The sequence below is a fragment of the Tachypleus tridentatus genome, chromosome 6, assembly GCF_004210375.1.
Source record: "Tachypleus tridentatus isolate NWPU-2018 chromosome 6, ASM421037v1, whole genome shotgun sequence".
NCBI lineage: Eukaryota > Metazoa > Arthropoda > Merostomata > Xiphosura > Limulidae > Tachypleus > Tachypleus tridentatus.
In genome coordinates this window covers 15938730-15953482 of record NC_134830.1, presented here as the reverse complement: position 1 = coordinate 15953482, position 14753 = coordinate 15938730, and the positions used below count along the sequence as shown (strand labels likewise).

At 34.7% G+C, this 14753-nt stretch overlaps 1 protein-coding gene across 1 annotated transcript in view; it reads right to left on the bottom strand.

Moving 5' to 3' along the window:
• Positions 1-1179: 1179 nt before the first annotated feature.
• Positions 1180-14753, bottom strand: part of nompC (no mechanoreceptor potential C) — a 105415-nt gene continuing 91841 nt past the window's right edge. The window contains exons 27-29 of the mRNA XM_076503434.1: positions 12613-13972; positions 9635-9757; positions 1180-4868 (exon numbers count right to left, since the gene is read on the bottom strand). Coding sequence (XP_076359549.1) covers positions 4720-4868; positions 9635-9757; positions 12613-13972 — 1632 coding nt within the window. The 3' untranslated portion in view covers positions 1180-4719. The remainder of the gene's footprint in view (positions 4869-9634; positions 9758-12612; positions 13973-14753) is intronic.

The window sequence follows — 14753 nt, the reverse complement described above, 5'->3', positions numbered from 1 at the left end:
AATGTAATACTAAATTCTATGTTCAAACAAAAGGCACAGGTACAACAAATTATACTAATATTTTTATGGGTAACTTAAAAGCGAGAATGTTGGAAAGTCGCACAGAGAAACCAATGTTTTGGATACCCTACACTGATGACATTTTTTTTCATTTGGGTAAGAGTCAAATATTAATTTATTTCCTTTTAAAGATAAGATAACACTTTATACAGTTCTATTAGAATTACTCTAGATTATTTCACTACCCAAATAAGTTTCTTAGATGTAAACCTAACATTAAAAGATGGTGTTCTACATACCGAAAACCAACTGATAAATCATAATATTTATATAATGAAAATTGTCATCCTCTGTACATTAACTGTAATATCACATTCAACCAAGCACTTTGATTGAAGATATGCTTTTGACAGTAAGAATTATGGCTGTAACATTAATTCTTTGAAACAGACTATGATTGAAATAGGTTATAAACAAACCACTATCACCTAACATCTTGACAACGCTAACAATATACCACGTGATTATAATTTGAAGCAATTACCTGAAACCAGTTCTTCTCGTGTTCTATTGGCTATTATTACCTATCATCCGAAACTGAAAACCCAATCCTATATACTAAAGAAACACATTTACCTCCTTCAAAATAATGATCGTTAAAGTAAATTTTTACGGAAGTTCCTGTCGTTTCCTTTAGAAAAACAAAACGAAAAATCTTTGCGTTCACACTTATTTCACGCTAAAGTTAACGTTAAGTCGACACCAGGTGAAAATAATCTTGCAATAGCAAGTGAGGCAAAACCTGCGAGTTCATGCAGAAAACAGACAAATTTTCTGATAAACACAATCAAAAGCAGTTTTTAGGACCATCACATCCTGAGAAATAGAAAACTATGATTGCATGTATCATTCAGAATTGATATTCATGAAATGTAATTTTCCAAAAAAGACTATGCTAGACATTTATCGTTCAGTAACTTACAAACCAAAATATTTTATGTAGACCAGATATCAAAGTCCTTATTGTACTAATAAAAATTAATGCTTTTAAAATTGAAAATATTGTCAAAGTAATTTATATTATGTAGAAGGTAATAATATTCTTGTATCATAATAATATCGTTTGCAGATGAAACAAAACAAATATCATGAAAATATTTATTTATTACACTGATGTGATGTTACATTTTAAAATTACGTCAATAAAGATATTGGCTGAGTAAATTACGTTATGTAGAAAACAATATCTTGTATCATATTAACTTGCTTGTTGGTGAAACAACCGGATCTAATAAAAATATTTCATTTATCATACTGATATAGAACACAGCTATTTAGTCTTATACAAAGTTAACACCCCCTGGTGTTGTTGGCGTAATCCTATCATATAGTCTAGTGTCATGCCCATGGTGTTGTTTACGGGTCAATGTCATACGAACGTTGAAATTGGAAGAATGTCGTGTTTGTTTACTTCCGCTGCTGGAGTAATCTCATATTATTTAAATTTATTCTAGCTTTGGGCAATTATGAATAGATTATTCGGCCCATTTCGTCATTTATTATTAATACACACATTCTAAAAATGTAATAAGTCTATAAATTGTCTTCCTAATACAGATAGCGTTAAAAAAACAATGGACCTGTAGTTTGTGATAGAAATTACATAAATGGCAGGCCTATAATTTTTTAATACTTTGCCATTTGTTGGCGTTTAAACCGTAACTTTAACAATATTATTTTCTTATTAAACGAGAGGTTTGAAATGATATTCACACATCTTTGATTTTGAGTCCCAAACGGACAAATTGGGTGGAACGTGAAAAACAATAGCTACAAAATACTGTACCATGATTTCACATTAAAATTTTAATACGTTACATTTGCCATGTTAAGTGGTTTCTTAAGATTAGAACTAGCACAAAAAATTGGATTTTAATGGTAAATGTTCACACACCCAATCTACGAAATAGTGCTTACCTTGACATAGGACATGACACAGTTTATGATTTCATAAATCTAGAATGGCGAACATTTGAAAGCGAAACTCGGTTATAAATGTCTTTTGACATAAACTTCATTTTCAATAAAGCTTTATGAGGTCATTTTGTGTCTTAAACCACATTGTCTTTTCAAGTAGTTCAATATCTAGGCTTGACCATTAGAATAGGTAAAATACACAATTAACAAATTAGTATTATTATTTCGTTCAGTACGGTTTATAGTTATTTGATCTTTCCAAAAAACCCTTTACTCTCTTATAAAATTCAAGAGCAAGAATGACTGGCTGAAGTTGCAAAGTTAGTTTACACATATAAACGTACTTAATATACGCAGCAATAACCTTTGGATGATAAGGTATGGATAGCAAAGTCTTACAAATTAAAGTACCACATTTTTATTACAATGTGAGTGACAAAATGATTCCCTCTCCCAGTGGCTAAACGGTAAACCTATAAGTTTATAACACTAAAACAGGTTTTAGATACCTTTGGTGGACACAGCACAGATAGTCCATTGTGTAGTTTTGCGTTTAATACTTAACAAAGACAAAGCAAAACACCAGAAAGTGCAACTCTACAAATGTAACTGTGAAAACATTAAAGTCTAGCATATCTCAACTTTAGACAAAACTTTAACACTATGAAATACGGAATATAGTTCTGGACTTCAAATACTTAAATTTTGTAGTATTACTAACTAAAACAACAAACTACAGTTTTAACGTTTTTGAAGACTTCTGATCAAAACAAGTTAACGATATAGCATTAAAACGATTTAAAATAGCGTGGATGTTAAAGAGCACATAACCTGACTAAAAATGCTAACATTTTATAAATCAATAAGCCAGATAATTTAAGAATTTAATGATGAGATTGCACTGGATAATCAGTTAAATAACTTCACTGTTAACAGTAGTTTTGTTTATAATCCTAATAACGTCTACTGCGTTTAAGTCTATTTAAATTAGTCCTAACAATGCCAATGAAAAATATAGAGGTTGAGTACATTATATGAATATAATTTTGGAGCATCACCACGTTGTTACAGTTCACGTTACTATGTTCAACATAGCTTGAACTGACGACTGTGCTTCTTGAAAACAGCCATTTAGGGTCCTTTCCATTGCAAGATACTCATTTGTAAGACTGTAATGTCGGAAACGCACCCCTCTTCCTTATAGGATTTCTATAATCCATCTGGTGTACGACAGCAACAGTTTCCATAGTCAATTGGACAGAAATTCATAGGTGTTGCGTGTGACGACGTGACTGGTATGTCTTCGTACAGAGTAGCATGAATACCTGTTTCGTTCTACAGTTGCTTGAGGCGTACAACAGGCGATGTATAGGACGTGAAAACATTTTGCACACATGATTTGCGTTGCTTTTCCAGATGGTCATCCTTCTTGATTATGCTATATACTGTTGCCTTCCAGCTTCCTTCAGTATAAATGTATCCCCGTTTTGAAGATTCTAAATTCACTATCTCAATGAATGAACATTTTGTTGGAAAAAGCAAACAATTTTTTCTCGAAACACACTACCTACGGAAACGCCATACAAAGCCAGTTCTTATACATTCCGTTCCTCCACGATTTCATATCAGTTGTGGTTGTAACGTGATTTGTATATTCAAAATCATTTTAAAATAGCTTACTTAAAACCTGCAATTGCAATTATAATTCTAAGTTGTCAACCAGAAACTAATATCAATGTTCAATAAAGTTTACGAAAAATATATTATTTTTTGAAAATTTTTCTACTCTAGAGATGCCAGCAAAAATTACTTATTTCGTGCTATAAACTAATTGGTTTGAATTTCGCTCAAAGCTACACAAAAGCTATCTGCGCTAGCCGTCCCTAATTTAACAGTGTAAGACTAGAGGGAAGGCAGCTAGTCATCACCACCCACTGCCAACTCTTGGGTTACTCTTTTACCAACGAATAGTGGGATTGACCGTGACTTTATAACGTCCCCACGGTTCAAAAGGCAAGCATGTTTGGTGCGACGGGGATGCGAAACCGCGACTCTCAGATTACGAGTCATAGTTAGACACCTATCAGGTTTTATCAAAGGTTTTGCAACCCGACGTGTTCGCTCATTTATTTTATGTCGTTGTACTTTTAATACCATTACTGACCTATTCGTTAACGCTCGTATGCTAATAATATATATACATATACATATATAATTTTTTGTTTAACGTACTCTGAAATAACAGTTCCCGGCAGATTGTTATAGGAGGTACTCAGATGTCCGATGTACAAATAAATTAACTGTATACAAATTGAGAAAAATTGACAAAACATTGTGAAGAAATTTATTTTGGTAACATGTACTTTCTCAACTTATCCATTAACAACATCTGGTTTAGATTTTGAGAACCCACGTGAATAATTAAGTTTTGTTTATTGTTTTTATAACATTGTAGTACGAAAACTAGTACTAACCACACCCACTTTGCATTTAGTAATCGTACATTTCGTTTTCACAGGACACTATTTGAAAATGGATCCATAAGTTGGGATTCTCTGTTCGCTGAAATTAAGAAAGGGAACTCGTTAAATAATCTAGTTTCAGAAATTATTATAATTTAATTAATCCTGAATAATAAGTTTACTAAACATTTCACTGCTTTTCATTCGAAGAAGTCACTATATACAAGTTCTTTGAAGTGAAGATCTGTCTCACAGTACAGACTGTTGTTTCTTTATTATTTTATTCTTTTCGAAACACTGGCGACATTTCCACAATCCCCTTTGTCTGCAGGAACTTTGCCACGATTGGAGGCCAGTCTACGGCACGAGCTATGGTGTTTTCTCTCAGCTCAAAAACTGAAGCTTCAATTCCAGAACGAGTTGCACCTGCTGGTAAACGTTAAAGATTCATCGTGTATTAATATAAATTAATATAATAATTCTGTATGTTTTAAACTTCATTTAGCGGTTTTTACTGCAATAAACATTTTATTCTTGCCGATAAAAAAACTTTAGTTCATACACTAGAACTTCAATCAGTAACATTACTCATTTTTACGGCGCAGTGAACTAACTATTGACTACGGAATACATATACGAATAGAATTAAACAAAACCTAAAAATTATGAAACTTTTTTTTTCCCAAGCACCTGCTCTTCTTCATGTGTACAATTCTAGTTTAAAGCCACACATGCGCAGTTTTAAGTTCCTGAAATTTGAAGAACGAGGTTATCTAACGTGGTGATCAACATATTTTTGTTATTATATTTCAATTTACTGTTACATATAATTAATATCGTATAATATCTCGCTTTTATTACTATACAAAATAGGGTAATTTTTTCAGACACTTCTAAAGGGACTTAATTTTAAATGGGCATGTATGATAAAAACTTTCATTTTCTTCAATACATTGAGACCTGGCATGGCCAAGCGCGTAAGGCGTGCGACTCGTAATCCGAGGGTCGCGGGTTCGCGCCCGCGTCGCGCTAAACATGCTCGCCCTCCCAGCCGTGGGGGTGTATAATGTGACGGTCAATCCCACTATTCGTTGGTAAAAGAGTAGCCCAAGAGTTGGCGGTGGGTGGTGATGACTAGCTGCCTTCCCTCTAGTCTTACACTGCTAAATTAGGGACGGCTAGCACAGATAGCCCTCGAGTAGCTTTGTGCGAAATTCCAAAAAAACAAAAACAAACAATCAATACATTGCGGTTCAGAAATATTTTATTTTCACTATTGTCGGTTTTTAATTCATCAGTTAATTTAACACGAACTTAATTAATTTAGGGATCTAGCTGGTTTGAGTAACGAGGCTTCAGACATAAAAAGTATTATACGAGGGCTGTTCAAAAAATACGCGGAATGTTTGAATTGCGCGGCTCCAGTTGGTTCCAGGGGAATCCGCTTGGTGTCGCTAGGTTCGTACAGATAAGCTGATTACGACGCCATTTCCCGATTGCAGATATCTTCATTTGTGTATTAGCTACGCGGTTTTAAGTCAAGTGCGATTTTTTCGTTTGGCGGATTTCAGAATGAATGACCTGAAGGAGCAACGACTTGCTGTGAAATTTTGTGTTAAACTTAAAAAATCTGCGACTGAAACTTTTGCTATGCTTAACACGGCTTACGGTGATGTTGCTAGGAAGCGTACGGCATGTTTCAAGTGGCATGAACGTTTTAAGCATGGTCGACAGTCCAATGAAGATGATGAGCGTCCTGGACGTCCTTCCACGTCAACTGACGACCCACACGTCGACAAAATCAACACCCTGGTGCGGGCAAATCGACGTCTGACTGTCAGGGAGCTTGCTGAAGAGTGTGGGATATTAGTTGGATCTTGTTACGAGATTTTGACCGAAAAATTGAAGATGCACCGCGTTGCTGCGAAATTCAGCCCTCAGAACTCGTGAGATTTTGGCCAAACACTCGATCACTGTTCTTCACCACCCCTACTCACCTGATCTTGCTCCTTGCGATTTTTTCTTGTTCCCCAAACTCAAAAGACCCTTGAAAGGAAGAAGATTTGAGACGATTCCCGAGATTAAGGCAAATGCGACGAAGGAGCTGGAGGACATTACAAAAGAAGCGTACCAGGACTGTTTCAACAAGTAGAAACACCGTTGGGATAAGTGTGTGCGTTGGGGAGGAGAGTACTTTGATGGGGGCCAAGACCTGTAACTTCTAAATAAAGTACATTTTGTTTTATGACGTCAGTCCGCGTATTTTTTTAAACAGACCTCGTATAAAATTATTTATTTTTCTAGAACTTCGAAAATATACAATTGAGTTATCATACATCGTTATTACGAAAAACTCGTTAAAATTTTATAAATGTAAACAAATGTTTCATTAACGCATTTCTTGTGAGTACCATATTTTAAAATACACTAAGTATCGTATTCTGATATTTTATATTTTTCAAGATTTGAAATAGTTTTACCAAACATTATGATAAACAGTAGTTTATAGGGTTTATAGCGTTGGTAATTTATGATGGGCACTTTGGAAATATACTTTTACTCAAATATCGACTCTGGAAAACAAGTCGTGCCTTTTGTCTTTCACTCCAGACTATAAACACGAGTCAAGCTTCTTTCTTTTTCTTCACAGCATATGATTTCTTCATGTAAAACACGTTACAGAAATACTCTTGAAACTCAACAGACTGATTCTTTGTATTATAAATAATACCAGTTATCAATAATGGCAATACCCATGACTAATAGTGACTTCTAGAGGAAGTGATTATGACGTTAGTCAGCACAAGGACAGGACAAAGGTCAAGCTGTTCTCAAACAAGAAACTAGTAACTACAGCATGTTTAATATAATACACTCATTGATCTTAGAAACGATGTTACAAATCCTGTAACAGGTTCGGTTCCAATAATTTTGTCTAAAACAGATATTTCTCTACCTTTCTCTTATCCATACATATGGGCACATTGTTACGATCTCTCTTGATGACGAGAAACGCACTTGAAGTAACAATGTATCTCAAGACTGCTGGTATGGATATTAAAACTTTTATAAAAATAAAGTAGAGAATAATGTTTCAACCTGCTTAGGTCATCTTCAGGTTAACGACTTAGTGTTAAATATTTATAGCGATATAAGGAATTTGGTTTGTTTTGAACTTCGCACAAGGGGGCTATCTGCGCTAGCCGTCCCTAATTTAGCAGTGTAAGACTAGAGGGAAGACAACTATGGACCAGAAAGAAGAAAATAAGTCGGCAGTACCTATCGTTATGTCATTAATTTAAGAACCAACAGGAAAACATATGACGGCGACTTAAAGAATGTCGTAGAACTGATAGAGATGAAAGAAACACTCAGAACTAAAACAGATAGCTTAGATAATTATACTAAAACAGGTAGCTTAATGGGATGAATGTTAAATATAATATTTTTTGGTTTAACAAGACATGCCCAAAAGCAGAAGTCAGCACCACAAAATTTATGAGTCATATATTACAAAGAATATCTTAGAACAGTGGTTCCCAACCAGGGGTGCGAGATAACATTTGTTTTGGCCACCTTCACCTTTATTCTTAAATAAATAATTACTGTGAGGGGTGCGAGAACATATTAAAATTTTTTAGGGGTGCGGTGCATAAAAAAGGTTGGGAACCACTGTCTTAGAAGAATGAGTGCACAAGGTAGATGTACTAAAAGAAGGAATGGTGGATTTGTTTGTTAAATTTAGCGTGCAGGCAAGAGGAATGGCAGCTAAGTTAGAGAACCCATCGCCAAGTTTTGGGCCACTCTTTTTACACCAAATAGTGAGATTTGATCAACAGTATTTTAACACATTCAGTTAACTGGGCGCAACCACTGAACACAAAACATAGTTTTGGTTATTCAATGGAGATATACCTATCGAGAAACAACAGAAACGCGTAAGAGATAATGTTTTTAAGCCTTTGGTAATAAGAATGTTCCACCGCAATTCTTTGAATATATTTTAAATGCAAACTACATCTTCTGTTAGGATCTGTCTGAGTCTTAAATAATTAATTACATCTTCTACAAAGGTAGGTGTCTATCCAAGCCTTGAACAATGTGTTTAATTATATAATAATGCACTATTGGAAGTTATAATAAAAATATTCCCCAAATTTCTTTCAATCAGAACGTTTAATAGAATGAAAGATGATGTAGTACGTGTATAATTAAAATAAATATTTGCAACCATATTTTTAAATCACTGATAAACTTTGTAGACATCAGAATATTAGCAACAGAAAAAACAATGATTTCCTGAAAGCTTCACTGATTTCCGAAAAACAAAATCTGTATCTGTTAAATAGATAAATATTGTAATAAAGGATGATTGTTTGTTTGTTTTTTGGAATTTCGCGCAAACCTTGTTTGTTTTGTTTGTTTTTGAATTTCGCACACAGCTACTCAAGGGCTATCTGTGCTAGCCGTCCCTAATTTAGCAGTGTAAGACTAGAGGAAAGGCAACTAGTCATCACCACCCACCGCCAACTCTTGGGCTACTCTTTTACCAACGAATAGTGGGATTGACCGTCACATTATAAGCCCCCACGGCTGAAAGGGCGAGCATGTTTGGTGTGACGGGGATGCGAATCCGCGACCCTCAGATTACGAGTCGCACACCTTAACACGCTTGGCCTCGCGCAAAGCTACACGAGGGCTATATGCGCTAGCTGTCCCTAATTTAGTACTGTAACACTAGAGGGAAAGCAGCTAGTCATCACCACCCACTGCCAACTCTTGGGCTACTCTTTTACCAACGAATAGTAGGATGGAACGTAACTTTATACGGCCACACGGCTAAAAGAGCGAGCATATTTGGTGCGACGGGGATTCGAACCCGCGACCCTCAGATCACGAGTCGAGTTCCTTAACCCACCTGGCCATGCCGGGCCTAATAAATAATGAAAAAAAATTTTAAAGTGTTAATATTAATGGCCGCCAAAATATTCTTACAGCGAATACGTTATATTACTTGGATATCGTTTAATTGATCAGTTTGAAACTTAACTTAAAGTTGGCAAATTAAAATAAATATATCTTTTAATTATTGGGCAAAATTTAATTCTAATTATTTTGATAGATGATTTATATTTTTATAAAAAAATACATTATTTATTTTTTTAAATTCTTAAAAAGATATAATATTTTCTTACCAACAGATGTGAGTGCCATCTGCCATCGGCGTCTGGCACCCTTTGAAATTACTGGTCTTACTGGTGCGGGAATGTTGACTGATATGGTACGCTCCTTTGGTCGAACAGTCCGAGCTTTTTTAACTGCGATAAATTGAAAAAACGTTATGTTACAATGTTAATATACTTACAAAGAAACACATATTTACTTCACGAATCTTGTTAAAAGCAGCATTCAATCTTGACTAAGCTTTCTTGACAACATTTAGTTTTGTAAAACGAAACTAAAACTAAATGAAACGATGTTGATTGATTATTTGGATTTAAACACAAAATTACACAATGGGATATATGTGCTCTGCCTACTAGGGGTATCGAAACCCGGTTTTTAGCAGTGTGAGTCCGCAGACATACTGCTGTGCCACTAGGGGGCTTAAGAAGATGTTTTACCTAATAATAATATTTATTAATGTATTCAATGACTTACAGTAATAACATACCATTCATAAAAAATCAACACACAAAAACGTAACGTTAAACTTTGTTAAAAAGTAAGTGCTTTTCACCATAACAGACGTTAAGTACATTGTATTAAAATTAATTTGAATATGTCAATCAAATGTCACGTGACAGTCACAGTTGATTTAAAGTTCCGGTGGAACAGTATGTATAAAAAATACATTTTGATTATGTTTGGCGTTTCGTAAGTAGTTGATGCTACCAAACATTAATTGATTTTGGGAAGAGTATGTAACAGCTCTTTCTGATGCAAAATTTTTATATATATTCAGATCACAAAGATGTTTCTGAATCGGGGATTTTGAATTTCCAAGACAGGAATATACCTTGTGCTTCATGGCATTATCAAACAAAATAACGTGGATGATCTAGTCGTACACCCTGCCATAATAAAAAAAAGTGATGAGTCTTGTGACAGGTGAGAACCTATAAACAGAAAGATCTGTGGCCCCGTTAACGTACCTCAGGAAACAGTAGTAAAATAATCACGAAAGGTCTCCATCTAGAAACGAGGCTAAGAAGGTACTGATTCAGCTCTCAGAAATACATTCCGTTCAACCGTCGCATACCTAAAGCAGCTGGAGGATGAAACGGGTATTCATACGAAGATTACCGACCAAGTTACTGGACGTAGCGTTTATGAATTTCCCTATAATAAGACGGTTGAAATTAGAGCTAGAAAATTGTTTTCCTCGTACACTAGATGAATTATGAAAAGAAACATGAGGGAATAGCATGCTTTGGACATGACGACGTTACGATGGAGCCTTTTGCAATAGAAGTCATCGTGCAGAGTGATCGTCAGCGAACTGAAAATGAAGTATGGCCTGTAAAAACACAGTGAGTCTCCAAACTTGTATTAAATACAGCACTCAACCTGTGTAGAAGGCGTTCGATAAAGGTAAATGAGATATATTTTATAAACACTTAAGTTAAGTTCGTGTGTTCTCATTAATAATGCTTCCATAATTTATATTTTGTGTACTTCTTATTTTTGTAATTTATTTCATGTTTAATATTTTTACATGTTTATTACGCGTGAAAGGTCTTAGTTATTTATTTACATCCCAGAAGAATTTCGTACCGTCTTATACTTGTAGAGTTGCGCAATCCGTCACACAATGGCACCATGGTGTGTCTTCGGATTTACAATGCTGCTCAGGTTTCGAGATCCGTGGTGAACAGAGCACCGAACGTTCATCGTGTAGTTTTGTACTTAATTATAAACAAACATCAATTCTAAACCGCCAACCAGTGGATATGTAACCGTCCGACAAGAAAACATTTTGATTTTATATTTAATTATTGATTATTATGTACAATCCTTTTTGTTTTTTTATATTATGGATTCTTGGTTTATTATTTGTTTCTAGTTTCATAGAGAAACTAAAGTTGTTTTGTTGTTTTCTAGAAGTTTAGAGAAATGCTCGAGTCCCCTCGTCAATCTCCCGCTGGCTGAGCCGTAAGCCAGGGAATTTATGACATTAAAATCAATCAGATTCCGAAATTCGCTTTGAGCAGGTCTAAGACAGCATATTGCATAGCTTTGTGCTTAGTAATAATAATAATAAAACCTTATCAAATACATTTAGCTTCAGCGATTTTTTTGTCATACGAATGTAAAGGAATTTTTATCATGTAGAAAAAATATACTGTTAAAGTGCTATTACAAACTTAAAGAAGCACATTGTATTTTTGTTTGTTTTTAAGTTGAAACACATACAACGTGCTCTACCAACTGCGGGCATAAAGAGAAACTTTTTTGGCACCACAAGCTCTCAGATTTATCGTTAAACCACTATGAAGCATGTATTGGGTCTTAAATTGTTAAAGAATTATGTCTTGAATAACTACATATGTACGTGTGTGTGTATTTTAGAGGATAAGAAAACCTAGGTAGAGTGACTAATACCTTTTTGTAAGGCTCATTTTGTTGTTAATATTCCTACATCATCACCTATCCAACCATAGCAACTGTTTTCAAGACATTTGCTAATATAAATAGCGTTTAAACCACTACTATACACGTTGCACCCCAGCCAGCCTGTCCAGTTCTGGTACTAAACAAAAGGATTCGTTGGTACGACTTAATTAAAGTGTAATTGATATATTATTATACGCTCTTCTTTACTTTCACTCAGAATATATTATTACTGATTATGATAATGATAAAGATAGCTAAGTAGTATAGTTTTGAAGTTGATTTCCCGTTTCTTGTCTTGTAACTTTCCAACATTATCTCGAAAATAAGATATACAAACAAAAGCTTCTTGTGAAATGAAAGACGTGCTTTCAACATTCATTTATTAAAATAAATAATAGTAAATTAAGCATCTTTATAAGTCAATGCAAACTCCTACCTGTACAGTCAAATATTTATGCATAGATTTAGTTTGTCTCGAGTTTTAATATCATACAGTAATATTTACTATAATAGCATTTCTACAACTTGCTAGATATAAATTAATCTATTATCTTACCTTTAAATCTACGACACTTTCTGATCATGAACCAAAACCCAGTGAAGAAATTTACAGGTGGAGGTGAGGAGGAAGTCCGTATCATTCTGCGAATGAGTTTGGCTCGACCAAATTTCCACTCAGTGTCAGATCTGGCCTGAATTCTCTGGTAGGTGTTTGACATCATGGCGATCAAAAGGTTAATGAGAACGACAACCGTCACAGTCATATAAACCCCAAACACAACTTTTATAATGATTTTGGAGAAAGAAGGGCTCAAGTACAATGGTGGCATGTAATCCGGTTCAACTAGTCCAAAGAGTGCAAAGAAAAGCATCTCAAATGTATTAATTGGTGATTGGAACTCTTGACCAAAAGTGGGTAGGCTAGCATTTGCGAGATAAATTGGTTCAAAAACTGGCTGATAGATAGAGCTAAGGTGAAGTGAAAACCCAACAAGAAACAAAGCAAGAATAGCCAAAAATCTTAAAAGGTCTTTCATAAGATCTTTAATAATGACAGCCCAGGGACCAAAGAGATGATGAAAACTAAGAAAATTCAGGAATTCCAAGAAACACAACAAAAGTGAAACACCGAGTAGTTGGTTACGTATGTACAGAAGGACTAGTTTAGTGTCCATTTCAGCAATGAAAATAGCAGAACAATGTACAAAAATGGAAAGCATGCAAAATGACATGACTATAACTCTGGTCCAAGCAAATCCCCCTTTTTCCTTAGGGTTGGTAATATGAGAAAGCACCATTCCAATAACCCACACAATAAGCAGACTTTCGTGCCACTGGGGAATCAAATTTGTATTTCTCCAGAGGGGGACCCATGGATTAATGATAGTGAAGCTCAGAAGAACCACAAAGAAAATGTGTGAAATAAGGTACGATAGAAATTTAATAATAGGGATGTTGGGAAGACGATGACCAAAAGGTAAAGAACAAAGTATCCACACAATCGGAAAGAGAAGAAAAACTAGAAAAAGAAGTACAATTCGCCACTGAGGCCAGTCTATTCCCCCCATCCAGAGTTCAGTAAGGTACTTTTGAACTGAGGGGTGAGAAACTACTTCCTTTCGTTCTTGCTCAATCAAGACGTCCATAAAAGCTGTCTGGTTGACATCCAGGGCTCGGAGAAGCGTAGGGGTTAGGTTGCTGGCTGCAGTAACTGTCATAAGATCTGATGCGATACTGTCACAGAAGGAACTCATGTACTCCAAGTCACAATACCTTTCCTTCTCCTTCAAAGCGAGGTTCTGGTACTGGCGAGCTACTTTTACAGCGATCTCTATTGGTGCTGGAGACAAAAGTACAAACTCCAGCATTGGCTTATTATTATGGGTCTTTGCACACGTCATCAGGTCCATCAAGAACTGTAAAATATCAATTTTTACGGAAATAATGTATGTAACTTAAAAATGTTGTTGAATTGAAAGTTTAAAATATTTAGCAGTCTATAATGCCTCTGTAATTCATTAATATTCTTCACTATAAGTTACTTATGCACATATCTATTTTACTTTTGATTAAGTGTAATACTTTAAGACGTATATGTTATTCATTTTAATATTTGCCGTTTATTTTGAACTGCAAGAAGAAACACATAGGAAGACTAAAAAGAACTAGTGTAGTTGAAGGTTATACACTGTGTTACTAAAAGTCTTGGAAGATATTATGAACAGTGGAGTGCTTGCGAAAAACTCTTGCTCCAGCATGAATATTATTCATAAGTAAATAGTGGGAACTACTCATCCAATGTGGCGTAGTGATTTATTTTCCAAGGTTTGTTATTATTAGTAAATCCATAAACTAATAAATGTTTGTAGTGTGTTTTCTTCAACATTTACCATTAGAAGGCGCTATGATAGTAAAATTCGTACATGTTACTGATTGTTATTTTTTTAACTGCAATTCAATGCATATAAGTTTCAAACACATTAGAGTTCTATAAATCTTTAATAAAGTTTACAAGCGCCATAATGCTTTGTAATTACGAAATATGTATATTTCCTGACTCGTTATTAAAAATGTGTGCACAAATATATTATGTGAGCTAAACATTCTTCTTGTAAAAACGATTCCTAACATAAGACTTGTACCAGAAAATATATGAGTAAATTGGTGAGTGGTGAATATTTTAGATTTTGAATTGGT